This window comes from Meriones unguiculatus, chromosome 4 (assembly GCF_030254825.1).
Source record: "Meriones unguiculatus strain TT.TT164.6M chromosome 4, Bangor_MerUng_6.1, whole genome shotgun sequence".
NCBI lineage: Eukaryota > Metazoa > Chordata > Mammalia > Rodentia > Muridae > Meriones > Meriones unguiculatus.
Genome location: NC_083352.1, coordinates 112,308,523 through 112,325,993, shown reverse-complemented (window position 1 = coordinate 112,325,993; position 17,471 = coordinate 112,308,523). Strand labels below are relative to the sequence as shown.

The window sequence follows — 17,471 nt, the reverse complement described above, 5'->3', positions numbered from 1 at the left end:
CATCTCTCTGCTTACTAGGGCCCATCTCTCCAGAGCAGGGCCAAAACCTCCATAGCCTGTCTGTTGTGGCCTCAACTTGTCCCTGCCACCCACCTCTGGCGAAGGTGGGTTGACAGGCAGCCACCTGGGACCCGCCCCTGCGGTCCTTCCATTCAGCTGCTGACTGTTGGCGTCACCCTTTGGTAGCCCTCCCATCCCCAGACAAAGAACCTGAATGGACAGTTCCAGAGAGCCTTCCATCATTCTGAATGGTGAGGACCTTAAGGACTGCCCAGACAAGAAGGGCCCAGTGTTTCCTGCAGGACTCAGGACATTAGTAAAGTGCTTGCTGCTCAAGCATGAGGACCCAAGTTGAGTCCCCAAAGCCCATATAAAAGGCAGGTGTGATGTGAGCCTCCACATACACCATGTGTGACCACACCACGCCAACGCATACAAAATGAAGGTAAAGAAACCCTTCATCTTCAAATAAATGCTGGGTGCCGGGTGTGGTGGTGCATGCCTTTGATCCCAGCACTTGGAAGGAAGAGGCAGGTAGATCTCTTGCGCTCAAGGCTACCCTGGTCTACAGACTGAGTTCCAGGACAGCCAGGGCTACACGGAGAGACCCTGGCTCAAAAAACCAACCCCTCCCCAAATGCTAGCACCCAAGGGCTCCATTCTATATCTAGAGGGGTTTAGAGGGGTTTAGTTTGGTTGGTTTAGTTTGGTTTTTATGGATTTTGGTTGTCTGAGAGAGGGTTTTAATATGTAGCCTTCACTGTCCTGGAAATTGCTTTGTAGATGACGCAGCCCTCAAACTCATAGAGATCCATCTACCTGTGCTTCTGCCTCTGCGCCTGGAGTGCTGGGATTAAAGGTGTGCCCCTTTAAAGAGTACTTTGTCCCTACTTGACAGTGTTTTGAAGGAGGGTACCCTGGTTTTTTCTTGGCTGCACCTCACAAATGTGTAGCTGGCCCTTGCTAACAGGTGCCTCAGGATTTAGAGACTCCCAACCCCTGCCTGCTCTGTCCCCAGGCCTGCTCACCCATCTGGCACGCCAGCATGCAATGAGTGTCCTCTTGGCCCAGATGCAAACTTGAGCTCAAATGCTTAACGCTTTAAGGTTGCTCTTCATGCAGCCTGCTGAAGGCAGGACAAGGGAACCTTGCATGGGATGTGCTTTCAGAGCCTTGTGGAGCTGGATAAGCCATCTGTGCCCAGCCAGGATGAGGGTGACTGTGGGAGCCTTTCCCTTCCCACTCCTGCCACTCCTTGCACGGCCACTGTGTGGAGGTAAACAGGTCATGAGGTCACTGGTACTGCTAGGCAAGGGCTGGGGAAGGGAAAAGATGAACGCCAGTGTTGTCTCTGCACCCTGCTGGGCATACAGTGGCACCCTGTGAGATGCTCAACTCCCAACACTGGGGCCCACCACGCCTACTTCCCAGCTAGGGATAAACAGGCTGAGAAGGGCCAAGGTGAGCAAGGCCAGACGCTGCCCACTCCATGCACAGGGATTAAGGACACACTCCCTCTCCCCCACCCACCCCCTAGAACACCTGTGTGTGAGAGGAAGGGCTGGCTTCTGGAAGGGGAGGAAGGCCCCTGAATAGCAGGTCTAACCTTCCTACACACCAGAAACACTTTATCATGGAAAGGCCTCAGCACCACTACATCCAAACTAGTCATTCAGGGTCAAGGACCGTCTCTCTAAAGAGCTGATATGTGAGCCAAAGTCTGGAGGGTAAGGTGGGCACAGGCAGACACAGAGACGTCGAGCGATTTGCGCAAGGTCACGCAACTAGCTTGCATTCTCCCTCCTCCGCACCAGGCCCTAAGGCAGCTTCAGATCACAGGTCAGTGAGCTTTCCTGTCTCAGGCTTCATTACCGAAATCATCATCACTATCATCACCATCATCACTATCATCATCATCATCACCACGATCATCACCATCGCCACCATCATCATCATCGTCGTCAATCTAGGTTTTGTGGTCATACGTCTGAATTGTACCTAACAGGTCAATGCATGTGCTTGGCTGCATTCCCATCAAATTTTATTTATAAACCAGGCACTTCACTTTAGAACACAAGGAGAGGAAGAAAGCAGGGGGAGAACATCCTACTTCATGCAGGGAGGGAAGAAAAGGCAGAACAAAATAGAAAAAAAAAAAAAAAAGAGGGATTGCATTGTAGGGAACAGGGACTCTGTAGTTCCAGGGACATAGCAGAGGTTAGACAGCCAGGAGAGTTCACCTGTGGGAGAAGGCCTCTCTGTCTGCACCCCAGACTCACACTAAAGCCCCTTGAGTCCTCCCTTCCTCTGAAGCAGGCCTCCCGTGTGTCCTTCACAGCACACCTGCTCTGTGTGGCGTGACTATCTTTCTTTTGGTTTTTCACTCTGTTCATGCTTCACTTGCCCGTGAACACCATGGTGACCAGGAGTCTTCCTGCCAGCTTACATAGGTCCCCTTCTCTCGGCCGCAGTGTTTGCAGTTCCTTCCGGAGGGAGCCCCTCGTTTCCACTCTCAGTCTTTCTCAGCACTGGCCAGTGGTGACCCAGACAGCAGACACAGCTAAGGGATTGGATGGCCCAGACGTGGGCCAGTGAAAATCGGCTCTCAGATTTTGCTGTCATAGTTGCTCTGCAAGAAGCTCGGAGTGCCAGGAGCCATGCTGGTGCTCCCCACTGGAAGCCAAGGTAAGGAAAGAACTTAGAGATGGAGGGGACCAAGATCCCATGGCACCTGTAGGCTCCCAGATCCTGCCCCACCTGAAGCCTCACCTAGCTCAGAACGTTCCAGATAGCCTTCGGTACTCTGAGCTGCATCTCTGCCACCTGTGATTAAAGGGTCCTAACACTTGCCTCCTCAGCACTCGGCACAGTGCCCAGCATATGCTAACAAACACTAATCGGTTATTGCACAAACAGGTGACATCTGGGCACACGCGCATCCACCTAACCTGAGAAAAGGCAACTTTGGAGCGGCACAGACTGTCCCCAGGCTGGGAGGAGGACTGGGTCAAACTGCAGCCCCACCCCCACCTCAAGAGCAAGGACAAAGAGGCACGTTTATGTGAGAACAGGTAAGAGGGAGATTCCATGCAGGTAGAGGGGTTCGGTATGTGGATCGGTGACAGGAGGCCTGCTGCAATGCCCGCTGCCTTGGACTTTCTTCTTAGTTGCCTTGGCCAGTCAAAGCTACCTCTGGGCACAAGCAGGTCTACACAGGCTCCAAGGAGCAAGGGAAAGAATCAGGGCTGGGTCCTGATGGCTGTTATTGACTATGATAGTCTGGTTTTAGAAGCTTTGCGATTCACTAACACCTGCTGGGTGTAAGCCACAGCATGAGGCTGACAGTAAACTTTTCCTCTCAGGGCCCGCTCCTGCCTGCCAGGCCTCAGTGGCCAATTATGGTGGAAACAAGCAAAAGTGGAACAGTGGAAATGGGCGGGCACCTCAAGTGTCCATAGTTGTCTCTGTAAGTGAGGGCAAAGGGCCCCTTCTCTCTGCCTACTCCACAGCCCTTACTCCACAATTCCCTCCACATTCAAGAATGATGTGAAAGCGAGGCATAGTGGGGCACTCCTATGATCATGGCGGCACTCGGCAGGCATGCCAAGAGCTTAAAGTCATCTTCAATTATGTAGTTAGCATGAGGCCAGGCTAAGCTACATGAGACTTTGTCTCAAACAAACAAACAAACAAAAAATAGAAACGGGTTTGTCTTCCATCCAGGAATATTTCCTATGTAAGATAAAGAAAAGACACCGACAATAGTCAGAGCTGCATTCCTCACTAGAGGGCAATTGTTATTGCCCTGTGACCTCTCTAGAGAGTGTCCACCTCTGTTGACTGTCTCATGACTCCTCTCTGTGGTTGCTATGGCCCCATCAGTGTCTGTATTTGTCTTCCCCTCCTTCCCTCTGGAAAGCAGGCTACGAGGCCGGTGTCTTTGTTTTGCCCTCTGCAAGGCCACTAACTCCCAGCACAGTGCTTCGTGTACAGCAAGAACGCGATAAGCCCTGACTGAGTGGACATGACCAGGCCCCACAGACACGGACTGGGGCTGTCTGTTTGTGGCTTTGGTCCATCACCATCATCTCATCACTACCCTTACAAGTCAGGGTTGCAGTGAGCTCCATTGTGCAGTAGAGGAAACTGAGGCATTCTGCCCTAGGCTAACACCACAGGCAGAATGAATACCTGTGCCCACCGGGAAATGGCTCCCTGGAACTGCCTCATAATCTCACAAACACTCTGGATCCGGGATCCTGACTCCTCGCCCGGTGCTCTGACTCCACCCTCTTACAATCCACCACCTGGGGGCAGGGTTCGCCCTTGTCTTGGTGATGCCCTCTCTCCACTGGGCAATCAACACACTGGGATGCTGCCTGGGCACACAGGTCAGCTACGCATCCCAGGTCCGTTCCTAAACAGGCAGAGCTGAGAGCAAGATGCTGGGCTGTGTGAGGCTCCGGGTGGGCTCTTCAGGGAAGGGCAGCTGGTGTGACTGACAGCCCTACTTCCAGCCACATGTCAGTACTGACAGCAACAGTCCCCCATACTCGAGCAAGGTCCTTTTTTTGCAATTAGTAGGAGTTCTCAGCTATCCTGGTGACAGCCTCATTCATTCATTCATTCATTCATTCACTCAGTCACTCTCTCACTCACTCACTCACTCACTCATCACACAGGCCTTGAGGTTTTATTCTGTGGCAGTTACTGCTTCAGGCACTGGCCAGGCAGCCCTAAGCTAAGCAGACAAAGCCATCTATTTAAAATCACAGTGGGATGGGGGAAGAGCCCACTGTTCAGAGGGAGCACTGTGTGTGTGTGTGTGTGTGTGTGTGTGTGTGTGTGTGTGTGTGTAAGAAGCCAGCAGGGGAAAGGCATAGACTGGGCCGGGGACAGCCTCTAATGCAGAGTGGACCCCCCCCCCCCCCGACCACAGACTGCCTGAACTGTGGGCATCCGGGCATCCCAACAGAGATCTGAACACAGTGAGGAGGAGTGATCATGTGACCATCTCCAGGAGGAGTGACCCCGGCAAAATCAAGAGCTAGCCCAGGAGGTGAGAAGGTGTCTGGTAGGTGTGAGAAAGAGAGGTTTGAGGGGAACTGAGCAGTGGTGGGGAAGGAGGATGAAGGGCACAGAGAGAGGGAAGCTGTGGGGGCCCTGTCAGGGTTGTTGCTGTGGTTTTGAGCCAGCCTCATTTGGCCCAGGCTGGCCTTCGACTCGCTGGGTAGTGGAGGATGACCTTAAACTCCTGATCCTTCTGCCTCCAGCTTCTGAGTGCTGACTTCTCAGTGTGCACCACCGTGCTTGGTCTACACAGAACCCGGAGCGTCCTTCGTGCTAGGCCAGCTCTCTACTGACAGCTCCGTCCTCAGTCCCCACGGAGGATCTTAAGCAAAAGAGTGAGTTGCTGGGTGTGGAAGGCAGGCTCCTGGCTGGGGGGGGGGGAGTAGCAGGTGGGAGGAGCTCTGGGAGGAGGAGCCAGGGAGAGCAGTGGATGGTGAGCAGCCCCCACATCTGGACAAGAGTCCAGAGTCCTCACTCCAGCTGTCAGGCTTCCCCCAAGCCATGGTCATACCCCCTTCAACCGCAGGCCAAAACACACCCCTTCCTCGGCGAGCCTCCCTGGGTAAAAAGGGGCCGCATGAGATGCATCTGAAAATGTCCATCATCCTACAGCAATGACACCCGCCCCTGGCCCAGATGGCCACAACGGACATTTCTAGAGCTTCTGCGGTGTGAGACCCCATGAGCAGTGGCACTCTCCTCCCAAACCATCCTCTGCACCTGCCGGGCACTTCCTGACCTCCAGAGTCACCCAGGACAACATACAGGGTTGGGGACAGCATATCAGGGGAAAGAATGACACTCACTCCTAAGCTGACACGGGAGCAAACGGCCAAATGTGACACCTAGGCCACGAGGCTGAGAAACTAGACTTGGCAGTGGTGTCTTAGCGACTACACCCAAGCACCTGAACAGAAGAAAAATAGATAAATAGACAAAGGCCGGGCGGATGATGCGGCTCAGTCGGCAGACGCTTGCCTAGCAGGCTCAGAGTCCTGGATTTATCCTAAGAACGGCATTTGGGAGGTGCAGGCAGGAGCATCAGAAATTCAGGGTCATCCTGAGCTGCGTGGTGAGTTCAAGGCCAACCCTGGCCGACACAAGACCTTGCCTGAGGAACAGACGAGCTGGACTTCATCAAAACTGAAAGGAGCTGTGCGCAAACGCCACTGTCCACAGAGAGAACACACCCACGGGCGGGGGAAGACAGCCGCAGTCGACACAGCCGATGAAAAATGAATGTCCTGAATATATAAAGGGCTCAGAAGGCTGGGCGATGGCTCGGAGGGTGAGGCGCTGGCTGGGCGGGAATGAGGACCTGAGTCCAGTCAGCAGAAGTCACAGCAAAGAAGAGAATGTGGTGGAGCGGGGACAGGGCTTTCCCCGGGCTCTCCAGCTAGCCAGCCTAGCCTAACACGACAGGCCACAACAGCCTGTCTCAAAAAGCAAGGGGATGACTCCTGAGGTCAAGTTCGTCCTCCAACCTAGACACACACACACACACACACACACACACACACGAGAGGTGGGGAGAGAGAAAGAGAGAGAGAGAGGACTTTTGGGCGTAGACTGGAAAAACTGAAAGTCGCATTAACGGCTCTCTGTGCCCCACGTTCTCGGCAGCCAAGAGGTGAGAGTACCCAAGAGTCCATCAGCAAATGAAGCTAGGAGCGAAAGGTAGATATCTATACGAAGCAATAGCATTCGGTCTTAAAAGGAAAGAAATTATGACAGGCAACCGGGCAGATTAACCCCAAAGACATTATGTTATAAGAAAAGAAGCCAGGCACTACGAAAGGCGATGTGTGTGACTCCCGTTTGTAGCTTCCTACAGGAGTCAAATCCAGAGACAGGAAGTCCCAGTGTGGTTCCCAGGGGTGGGGGTGAGTGCTGTCTAATGGGGATGGACGCTCCCTGCTGATAATGATCCACTCCAGAGGCTGGCTGCACTAACACCAGAGTGCGCTAAGCTACACACTTAAAAATGGTGATGATGGGAAATCTTATAGGATGTGGATCCTACCACATTATATTTTTTAAATTTTAGAAAATTCAAAAAAAAAAAATCATCTCCCGGGGCATGTTCCCATCATGAGGTCCTGGTCAGCAGAGTTCAGGTGAGCCCAGGGTACGCTCACTTCCCAGTCCCAGCAAGGCCAGGGGCTTCTGGGGCACACACAACCTGGGAGTACAAAGGGCAGGGCTTGAACCCGGGACACACCCCAGGCTGTGGGAAAGTCTCACACAACATCACATCTTATTTATGTTGCCGACGGGAAAGCATGATGAGGGTTGCCACCTTGGACATTTATCTGTGCCCGTCCTCCTGCTTGGAACTGGACAAGTGGCCTTCTTGTCACAGCCTTACCTCGTGACACCTAAGTCCTCAGAGACGCACAAATCGAGAATGCCCACCTAGGGAGAAGGCAGGGACTCCTCCTCGCAGATTAGCTTACAGATAACACAAGCTGCTCTTGTGTCTCTAGGACCATTTGGTCCATCGGGTGCTTTGCGGGGCCAGGCAGGACCACTCCCAACTCAGGCAGGAGACATTAGACAGCTCTCTCATCTCCTCATGCCTCCCAGGGAGAAGAGCGGCCTCTGGGGCGCCATCCCTGGGACTTATCTGTACTTCTCACTGCCCAAGACAGCAGCCAGAGCACTGGGGTGGGCTCTTTCCCAGCCTCCTGTTCATTGTGTGGTCCTGGGCCAGCCACTCCATCTCCCTGGGCCTCAGTCTCTGCTGCCATAAGAGGAGAACAGATCAACGGGACTACAGAGCCCCCTTTGTATCTGTTTGTGCAGGATACAGGTGTGCGACGGTGTGTGAGGGTCAGAGGGTGCCCTCGAGTGTACTTCTACCTTGTTATTTACCACTGCATATGCCAGGCTAGCTGCCCACCGGCTTCTGGTAACTCTCCTGTCTCCCCGTCCCATCTTGCCTTTGAAGCTGTGGGGTTACAGCTGCGTGGGACGGTGCCTGGCTTTACGTAGATTCCAGTGACTTGAACTCTGGTCTTCATGCTTATAACTCACCGACCGAGAAGTCTCCCCAGCCCCACTGAATGCCCTTTGCACTTGCTCAGCACCGACAGTGACTGTCACCACTGCTGCTGTTGTTTTTATTTTAATCCAAGAAACAAAGGCAAAATGGAGTGTGTGCAGCCGGCCTGGGGTCTGTGCTGTTGAGACCACCCTAGCTAGGTGTTCTGTTGCAAGGGGCTCTCCTAGCTCACAATACAGTCAGGACACACCAAGGGACACTCACACTGACCGATCATTGGTTAATTCTTTCAGAATTGAATCTTAAGTACATGCAGCGAGATGTGGGAAGTGGCCTTCCCTGCCCCACAGCCCCCAAAAGTAGTTAGCAAGCGAGCAACCCCCGGGACTCATGGCCTTAGCTCCATCCTGAAGAGGAGCTGAAAGCCAGCCTGGAACAAGGCAGCTGCGATGCCTCAATAGTCTGCTCCTCCAACAAGCCAGCGGCTGAGGGCGGCTCTCGCTGGGACACTGGCTCCAGCGGCCAAGGAAAAAGCCTGCAGGCTCACAGCAAACATGTGGCATTTGCTCAGAATGGTGTCTTGAAAGGAGTTTATCCCACAGAAGGCTTAAGAGGCGCGGTAAGACCCTAAACCTTTCAGGTCACGTCCACTTGTGTGGCTGACAATTGACCTCTGGGGCAGTTCAATGAGGCGGGCAGTGCTGCCGATTCCTGGTGGCTGTCACCTGAAGGAACCATCATGCTTTGCCCCAAATCTCAGGGTTAAGAGGGTGAAGAGCCAGGCTGAGCCTGCGCTGTCCAGTTCTGCCAAGAAGCTCCCACCCCGGCCCTAGAGGTACCAAGTATGGGGTGGGGTGGGTGTCACAGCACTGGGTTTGGAGTTGGTCATGAGAGTTCTCCCCACCTCCATGCTCCCTTGGTCAGCACTCTGCCTTCCTAAGGGCCTCTGCCAGTACTCAACCCTGTCACCCCTCCTCTGGGGTGGGGAGATCCCGGATCACAGATGAGGCAGCAAAGGCCTGGGAATGGCCCCAATCTCACTGTGGCTAGTCAAGTCAAAGGAGCATGCCGGCCCCTGGGTTCCCTTTGCCCAGTGAGGAGCCTGGATTTGGTGAGTGTGACTTCAGTGCTCTCCGGGCACGGCCATATTTCACCCTCCCATGGCCCCAAGGGGCCAGTCTGTAGCACTCTCAGGTACTGAGTGGGAAGCAAGGCTAAGAAGGGTACAGAGTCCACAGCCAGGAGAAGGCAGGACGCACACCCCGCTCTGGGACAGTCTCCGGCAAGTGATCCCTCTAAATAAAGTCAGCATCAGAAATGCCCTGGCTGGTTTCACCAGGCAGCACAGAGCACAGGGGGCCCTGGGCTCCCAGTGGCTCCTCATGTTTGATGGGAGCGCATAAAAACTCAGGTGGGGAAAGCTGCAACCTCATCAAGCCGCATCCAGCACCACAATAGGACTTAGAGCTAGAAAGGGGGGCTCTGAGAGATTGCCAGGAGCTGGGGTGGCCATTTGCCAAGTGCTGCCTCATGCCAGGAACTGGCACTTGGTCATGTCCTGGGCCTACATGGAGGCCTCCTCCTCACTCCCATCTCCTGCACAGGAGACAGACTCCCAGGAACAAAGGGAGTCATTCACCTGAAGAAATGATGAGAAATCAATCCACATGTACTGCACCCCAAAGTCAGTGGGAACCAAATTCCTGTCACTGTCCCCAGCTAAAGGCCACCCCCGCTTTTGATATAATAATAAAACATAGCCTTCTCATGGTATGTGTCTGTCTGTGTAGAAGAGTGTGGGTGGGGAGGGGTGGACACGTGAAGGGCAGAGACAGAAGTGACATTCCTCAGTTACCCTCCACTTCGCTTTTTGAAACAGGGTCTCTCACGCGGACCTGTTTGCTACCACACCTAGCTCCTTTACACAGTGCTAGGGATTGAACTCAGGTCCTCATGCCCACAAGGCAAGCGCTTCGCCAATTAATCTATCTCCCAGTCCCCAAATTTTACCCTTATCATCTCCCCTTTTTTCTCTTTCTGGTTTTTCATGACGGGGTCTCTCTGTGTAGCGCTGGCTGTCCTGAAACTTGCTCTGTAGACCGGGCTGGCCTCAAACTCAGAACTCTGCCTGCCTCTGCCTCCCTGGATGCCGGGATTAAAGGCGTGCACCGCCACTCCTGGCTTTGCCCTTATGATTTATATTCTCGAGATACACTTCATTGCAACTCCCTTGACTCATTGGAATAACCCTGAGGGTGGGTGTAGCCACTGTCCCCACTGGACAGACACACTCACTCAGACCGTGTAACTGACCCATTCAAGCTTGGGAAGACTCTGGACCTAAACCTTGATGTAGTTTGAATGAGAATGCCTGGTCCCCAGTTGGAGGAAATGTTTGGGAAGGACTAGGAGAGTGCCACTTGGGGCGGACTCTGAGGTTTCAAAAGCCCATGCCGGGCCCAGTGTGCCCGGTGGTAGCTCTCAGCCACTGCTCCAGTGCTTTGCCTGCCTGCCTGCCACCATGCTCCCTGCGGTGATGGTCACGGATGAACCCTCTGAAACTGTCAGCAAGCCCCAAATTAAATGTTTTCTTTTAAAAAATTAGCCTTGGTCATGGCGTTTTGTCACAGCAATAGAACAGTAATTAAGACACTCAGCTCCGCCATTTCCACTCACTTGACACACGGTTACATCACCTTTTAGCATAGGCTTAGGTGAAGGCATGTCACCTCCCAAAGCCTGTTTCCACGGGTCTTGTTTTCACTCATCAAACACGTGCCCTCAACCACCCGAAAACAACAGCCACTCGCTTTCTCAGATTCCCTTACCACGAAAGCATGAGAATGTGAGCAATGGCCAACACCATCGGAAGCATCTGCTGGGGTGCTCCTGGGGGAGGTTCCCCTGGAAGGGAAACAGAATGGAGAACAGAGGGAAATGCCCCTCTTTGTGGGGTAGCTGTTGTGTCTACATTTGAGGGCTGGATCTGGCAGCCATCCCCTGACATGAGGCGTCAGGCACAGGGACAAGTCATTTTCAGGGACAGAGAAGCAGAGAGATGGAAAGAATCTCGAATCCGGGCTGGCGAGATGGCGAAACGGAGGACAGACTGCACCTGCCACCAAGCCTGATGACCTGAGTTCAAGTCCCAGGACCCGCATGGCAGAAGGAGGGAAGCAACTCTCACAAGCTGTCCTCTGACTCCCACAGCCATTGGGATGTGTGGCTATTGCATGTGGCCACACAAGCACACACAGATACCGCCAGATAAATACATAGTAAATAAATGTAACAAAATACAAAGGGCTTGAAGCAACAACACTTAGGCCAGCAAGATGAGTAGGTAGGTAAGGACCCTTTCCTCGAAGCCTGATCCACACGGAGGAAGGCGGGAACTGACTCCCCAGAATTATCCTCTGACCACCATACATACTCTCTCTCTCACACACAAAGCAAAAAAATACATGTAATTAAAAAAAAAAAACTTTTAAAATAATCTAAAATCCTGATAGGATCACTCAGTCCAAAGCTCCACTAGTCTAGAATGTCAGGAAAACACATCTTCCTCCTCAATGAAGCTGTTTGTGTTTTTTTTTTTTTTCCTGCTTTGTCACTTAACCCAAAGAAGGCCTAATGAACACCCTACTGCTCAGGAAGGCTGCAGAAGAAATTTCTGGATCACATCAGCTACAGGGAGCACTGATGGGTGCCCAGCCCAATAAACACAGCAGCTCTCCTCACACCCTACCGAGAGAGGTGTTCCCAGACAGCAGAGCCTCCGAGGAGGCCCTGGCATGCCTGCACTGCCTCCTTGCCAGGGCTAGCCCCGCCTCCCAAACAACCTGAGGGGTTTTGATTTCCACTCCCCTGATGGAGAATCCAGGGCCTGGGCTTTGGTTTGTCCCTCACTTGGCAGAGCAACCCATCAATTATTCACAGCCTCAGCTCAGTCTCCCCAGGGTGTTGTCGGGAGGAAAGTGATTGCTGCCCACCCAGCCCGGAGAAAGAACCCCGCCTCACCCAGAGAAAGGATGCAGCAACTTAGCACAGTAACAACAGCATCCTCCCACTAGTGCTGAGCACTAAGTTCAGCTTCCACAAGCACAACCTCACTGCAAAGTGGTCCCAGGCTTCATTTTACAGATGGGAGGGAGGAAAGGGAGAGGTGAAGAAACAGCCTCAGGCCGGAGAGCCGTGATGAGTTGTCTGACCCCATAACCCTGGTCTTTCCTTTCTCTAGGACACATGAGATGTGGCCATTTCTGCTTCTCACAGGCACCTGGAAATGACTGAACATTTGGCATTTAGCCTGTGTGGTTTCTGAGGATTTCCTCCCTCCCCCATTTCTCATTGTGCTGACAGGCTTGACATTGGAGCTTGTGGATGGGGCCAGGTGCAAGTGACAGAGAGAACAGAGGCTCGGGGAAGGCTGTGAGGAAGAAGTGGCTGACAGGTCCCTGAACCCTGACATAGTCAGTGCCTGACTGTTTGTTTGGTACATCCACCCATCCACCCATTCATTCATCCACCCATCATTCGCCAGTCTATCCATCCACCAATTCATCCACCCATCCGTCCACCCGTCTACTCATTCACGTACTCATCCATCAGTTCATGCATCCATCCATCCACTCACCAATCTATCCACCCAATGATCATCTATCTATCCATCCACCCACCCATCATCCACCCACCAACCCATCTATCCACCCACCCACTTACCCATCTACCAATCCATCCATCCATCCATGAATCCACCCACCCATCCACCAATCCATCACCCACCCACCCATATATACCTCCACCCACCCACCCACCCATTCATCCACCCAAATACCCAGACGCAACCCTCCACCCACTCGCCCATCCACCTACATATATTTATTTGGAGCCCCCTGAACCAGGCGCCATGATACATGCTGGGGAACACAGTAATGTGTATGATGCATCCTTGTGGGTGTAAAACAGAAACATGTAGACCAAATACGATCTCTAACCATGAAGAAAAAATACTACATGAGGTGACAGAGTACGAGGAAGTTTCCAGGAGGAAATAGTTGAGGGACAGTAGCAAATGAGGACATGAAGAGAACGATCCCATGGAATGATCTGGGGAAGGCAACTGTAAGCAGCTGGAAAAGGAAATGCAAAGGTCCTGGGGTAGAACAAACCCTCGGATGTTTGGGAACAGGAAGAAAGCCAGTAGGACTGGGGCCACATGAGCCAGAAGAGAACAGGAGAGATGAGACCAGAACGCTCTGAGGGATAGAGTCTAGACCTCGGATTCGTGGTGGCATATGGATTTCATGCTGAATGTGTTGGAAACCTCCATGGGTTTCAAACAGATGAATAATTCGATCTCAACTTGCACCTTGGGCTGCTGGGGAAGGGACTGTGGGAAGCCAAGTGAGGGAGGGCACTAAGGGTGCGTCTGTGGCCCCCCGTCACCACAGAAAGAACAGGCTGTTCAGAACCTCACTTGGAGGGGGGACACATTTCTAGAAACTCCTCGTTCTCTCTATGCTTTGTGAACTTAGGCAAGTCACTTCACCGCTCTGAGCCCTGCATTTGTTGGGGGTTTGCTCAGCGGCTGTCAGGGCTTCTGTACTGAGAGACGGTGGGCTTGACCGCCTTCCCATTTCAGCTCTGGCTGCAGAAACTGCAAGAATGTGAGCTGACAGCCCAGGCTGGGATCACAGCGAGGTCATGATGCTGTCCGGGTGAGCCGATTAAGCTGAGCAAGAGGAAAGACTGTTTATTCCCACACAGTGCCTCTTGCAAGCCGACAGCCTGTGCCCTGAAGCCAGATGCCAACCCAAACAGTCCTTTGCCTGTTTCTTCTCGGGGAGGGCAAATCCCCACTTCCTGTCCCTGGATCTGTGTCTTAAGGATGGGGCAGGTGAGGAAGGAGGGGCCTGCCTGGGCCTCAATGGGCTGAGCAGTGGGGGAACCTGTGTCAGGCCTAGAAATAGCAAAATAAGTCTGTTGATCCTAAGCCGGCTAAGGGTGAGTACCTTCGTCTTAGAGAGAGGCTTTCTGGACACGGAAACTGGGGAAGGATTATGGTCACAGTCTTCCTGGAGGAGACCAAGCCCAGAGGCCTCTATGTCCTCAGAGCACAGAGGCAAGAGAAAATGATTGTGGGCTCTTTATGCTCACCTTCCTGTGTCTACTGCCCTTCTTGAGCAAGTCAATTATCTGGAAATAGCCCCACAGAGGCCCCTCTGAGAAGGGACCAATGAGTGGTCAGCTGAGCCACCAAGACTCCACACTGGAAGACCAGGCTGGCCAAGAGCCAGGCCTTGCTACAAAAGTATGGCTGGCTGAGCAGGCAACCTCAATCATTTGCCTCTGGTTCTGTTTCCTGGGCCCTGCTCTCAGAGACATTCTTGTCTCTTCTGGAACTTGATCTCTCTGGATTCCTACACATCTCTTTTCTGTGCCCCTTCCCAGCCTCCCATGTAGCCCTGAACACGCTGTGCTGTCCTCTGCTCCTGGCGCCCAGTACACAGGCCACGTGAGGCAGGCCTCACCCTCCAGACACTCCCGGGTGCCAGCCTGACTCAGAGGAATTACACCTGCCCTGCTCCTCACTCCAGGCCTCTGCTGGTCCCCAAGTCGAACGCCTCTGCCCAGCAACCCACCCTTCGTGACCGTGTTCGCTCCTGCCTCTTTCTCTGTGTTTATCTGGTTTGGAAATTTACATCCTCCTCCAACAGCCAACTGCAAAGGGCACCACACTCACTGCAGGTACATGAGCAAGGGCCGGCGTGGCCCCTCACCCACAGTCCCCCAGCCTGGAGGCAGGCTTATTCTTGCAGCCACCCTTCCCTATCTTTCGTCATCTCTTAAAATACTTGGCGGTGCCCCAGGCTCTGGCAGGCGAGCCTGTGGGCTGCGTTCATACCCTTCCTTGTGGACAGAGTGGGGTTATGATACGGGCTACAGATACTACAACTGCAGGGCTAGCTACCCTGGCTTGGACCTGGGCCGGAGGGAGGGACCCGAGACTACCCGACAACGTGGGCCTCTGCTGTTGCGGTTTAGAGTTTTATAAACCATCCCCCTCCGCCCCCAATCAAGTGGGGACGCGCGGGGGCGCGGGGACGTCTGCCGACGCACGGGAAGGATGCTGGAGCGACGGTCCTTGGTGACCCCCGCTTGGGGTCCACGCCTCGCGAGGAGCCAGGGGCCGCTGCGCAGGCCTCCCCCGGGGCAGCGGCCCTCGGGGACGCCCACTCAGACTCACCTTGGCGGCCACCGACGAGTTGGGTTTCTCCAGCAGGTCCCAGAGCTTCTTCCTCTTCTCCGCGCAGCAGGTGTTGTCAAACTCCTCCCCCTCGCGCTCCCGCAGGGTCTCGGCCTCGCGCTTCAGCTCCTCGTTCATCTGCTCCTTCTTCTGGTGGTAGCGGGCCTGGCAGCACGACTCCAGGTAGATCTCGTCGATGCCCCAGTAGTCCAGCTCCTGGCTGAAGCTCAGCGCGCACATCTCCTCCATCATGTGCAGCCGGCCGGTGCGGTAGAAGTTGAGGATGGAGGTGAAGGCGCCGGGGTGGCGGTCGAAGAAGTACTCGTTGTCCTCCAGGCTGTAGTCGTCGCACACCTGGAGCAGGGAGTCGTGCGTGTTGCAGTCCCGGAGCTTGCCCAGCCGCGTGCGGGGCAGGCGGTCCAGCGTGCGCCACAGCACCTCGTGCGCCAGGCCCCCGACGTTGAGGCGCACGCGGCGCGAGCACGCCTTGCTGCGCACGATCTCCATGGGCTCCGGCGGCAGCGAGCTGGTGGAGCGCGAGCCATGCTTCGTCATGCCCGCCGGCATCGCTGGTCTGGCCGCCCCCGCCCCCCCCTGCCCCCACCCCAGGCCGCTGTCGCTCGACGGCGAGGCTCGCTGCCGCGGGGGCGGGGGGCGGGGAGCGCTGCGGGGCCGCGGTGCTGCAGGGGTGCGCGAGGGCGGGCGTCCCGGGCTACCGTCTCACCTCCATCCCGACGGCTGCCAGGCAGGGGAAAAAAAAAAGAAGAGCGAGAGAGCGGACGAGGGTCAGAGAGCCGCGCCGGGAGGCCCCTCCCCCAGGGTACCCCCCCCCCGCTGGCCTTGACCTTCCGGAGGTTTAAACAGCTCAGGGGAGTGGGGTGGGGGTGGGGGTGGGGGAGGGCCGCTTGGCCGCTGTCCCTCCCTCCGGTGCTGAAGTCAGCCCCACCCCGGGATGGAGGGAGGGGTGGCCCTCCCGGCGGGAGAGGTCCCCGGGAGGCTCCCAGGAAGCCCCGCCCCCGCCCTGGCGCAATCCGGCCGCCCGGGGCGCTGTCCGCCCCGTCGAGTGCTGAAACTCCTGCTCTGCGGCTCTTGGGCTGGAGCGCCCGGCCCAGCCCCGCAGCGGGGAGGCCGGGGAGAAGCCGGGAGAACTTTCTTCCTCTCTCTTTCTTTTTTTTCTCTCTCCTCTCTTTAGTGAGTTCCCATCTCCTCCCACCCCAACAGGATCAGGATTTGGGGTGGGAGCGAAGCGACGGCATTGGGCTCGCTCCTCCTCAATATTAAGAGAATTTGGGGCGAGCGGGGATTGTGGCGGCTGCCAGCTGCCCACCTGTCGGAGGTCACCGGGAAGCCCTGTCCTGGGACGACCCCACTCCTCAGGGCACCGGGACCCGAGACCAAGGGGGGCAGAGCAGCCAAGCCAGCCGGGTCTGCGCCTCCTGCGCGACCCCCCACCCTAGCGCAGGAGGGACGCGGAGTCCTGGGGATCCGCCTGCTCGGTGCTCCCCCTCTTGCGCCTCCTCCCCGCTCCTCTTTCCTCCTCCCCCTCCTCCCGCTCCTCCTCCTCGCTCCTCCCGGCGATGGCTTTTTATAACTCCGGGTTCTGCGCCTTTGCCCGGGCTCGGGAGGGAAGGGGTGGGGGAGGTGGGAGGCGGGGAAAGCGGCGGAATCTTCTGGCCTCTCGGAGCGTGCCCTCCTCCGCCACGCACCGGTGATTTCGGGGGGTTCCCGGGGCCCGCACGCCCCGCCCCCCGCCCCGGGGGGGGGCCCGCATCCCCTCCCCCGCCCCCCACCCCAGCCACACTCACCCCCAGGGCGGCCGGCTCCCGGGGCCGCGCCGCGCGCATCCCGCCGGCCGCCCGCGCCCCCGCCCGCGGCAGCGGCGGTCCCGGGGCCGGGCTGGGCCTACCCCGGCCGGGCGGGCGGGCGGGCGGCGCCGGGGCTGCGGGGCGCGGGCGGGGGCGCTCTGCGGGGCGCGGGGACGGCGCGGCCCGGGCGATCGGCAGCGCCTCCGCCTCCTCCACCCCGGGCTCCGGCTCGGCTCGGCGGCGGCGGCGGCCGCGGCTGCCTGCGCGAGATCAACAAGTCGGGCTGAGCTTCGGCTCCGCGCTCGCTGCGAATCTGTCCCGCACTTCGGAGCGCGGCGAGTGG

The 17,471-nt window shown here is 55.8% G+C and overlaps 1 protein-coding gene across 2 annotated transcripts in view; it reads right to left on the bottom strand.

Annotated features, from left to right (window-relative positions):
• Kcnb1 (potassium voltage-gated channel subfamily B member 1) overlaps positions 1 to 17,243 on the bottom strand; it is an 86,211-nt gene extending 68,968 nt beyond the window's left edge. The window contains exons 1-2 of one of the 2 annotated variants that reach the window (XM_060382803.1): positions 17,129 to 17,243; positions 15,324 to 16,061 (exon numbers count right to left, since the gene is read on the bottom strand). In XM_060382803.1, coding sequence (XP_060238786.1) covers positions 15,324 to 15,890 — 567 coding nt within the window. In that variant the 5' untranslated portion in view covers positions 15,891 to 16,061; positions 17,129 to 17,243. Of the gene's footprint in view, positions 1 to 15,323; positions 16,062 to 16,650; positions 16,784 to 17,128 lie in introns of those variants that run through there. The other variant, XM_021637817.2, reaches the window with a different exon arrangement.
• Between the last annotated feature and the right edge of the window lie 228 nt (positions 17,244 to 17,471).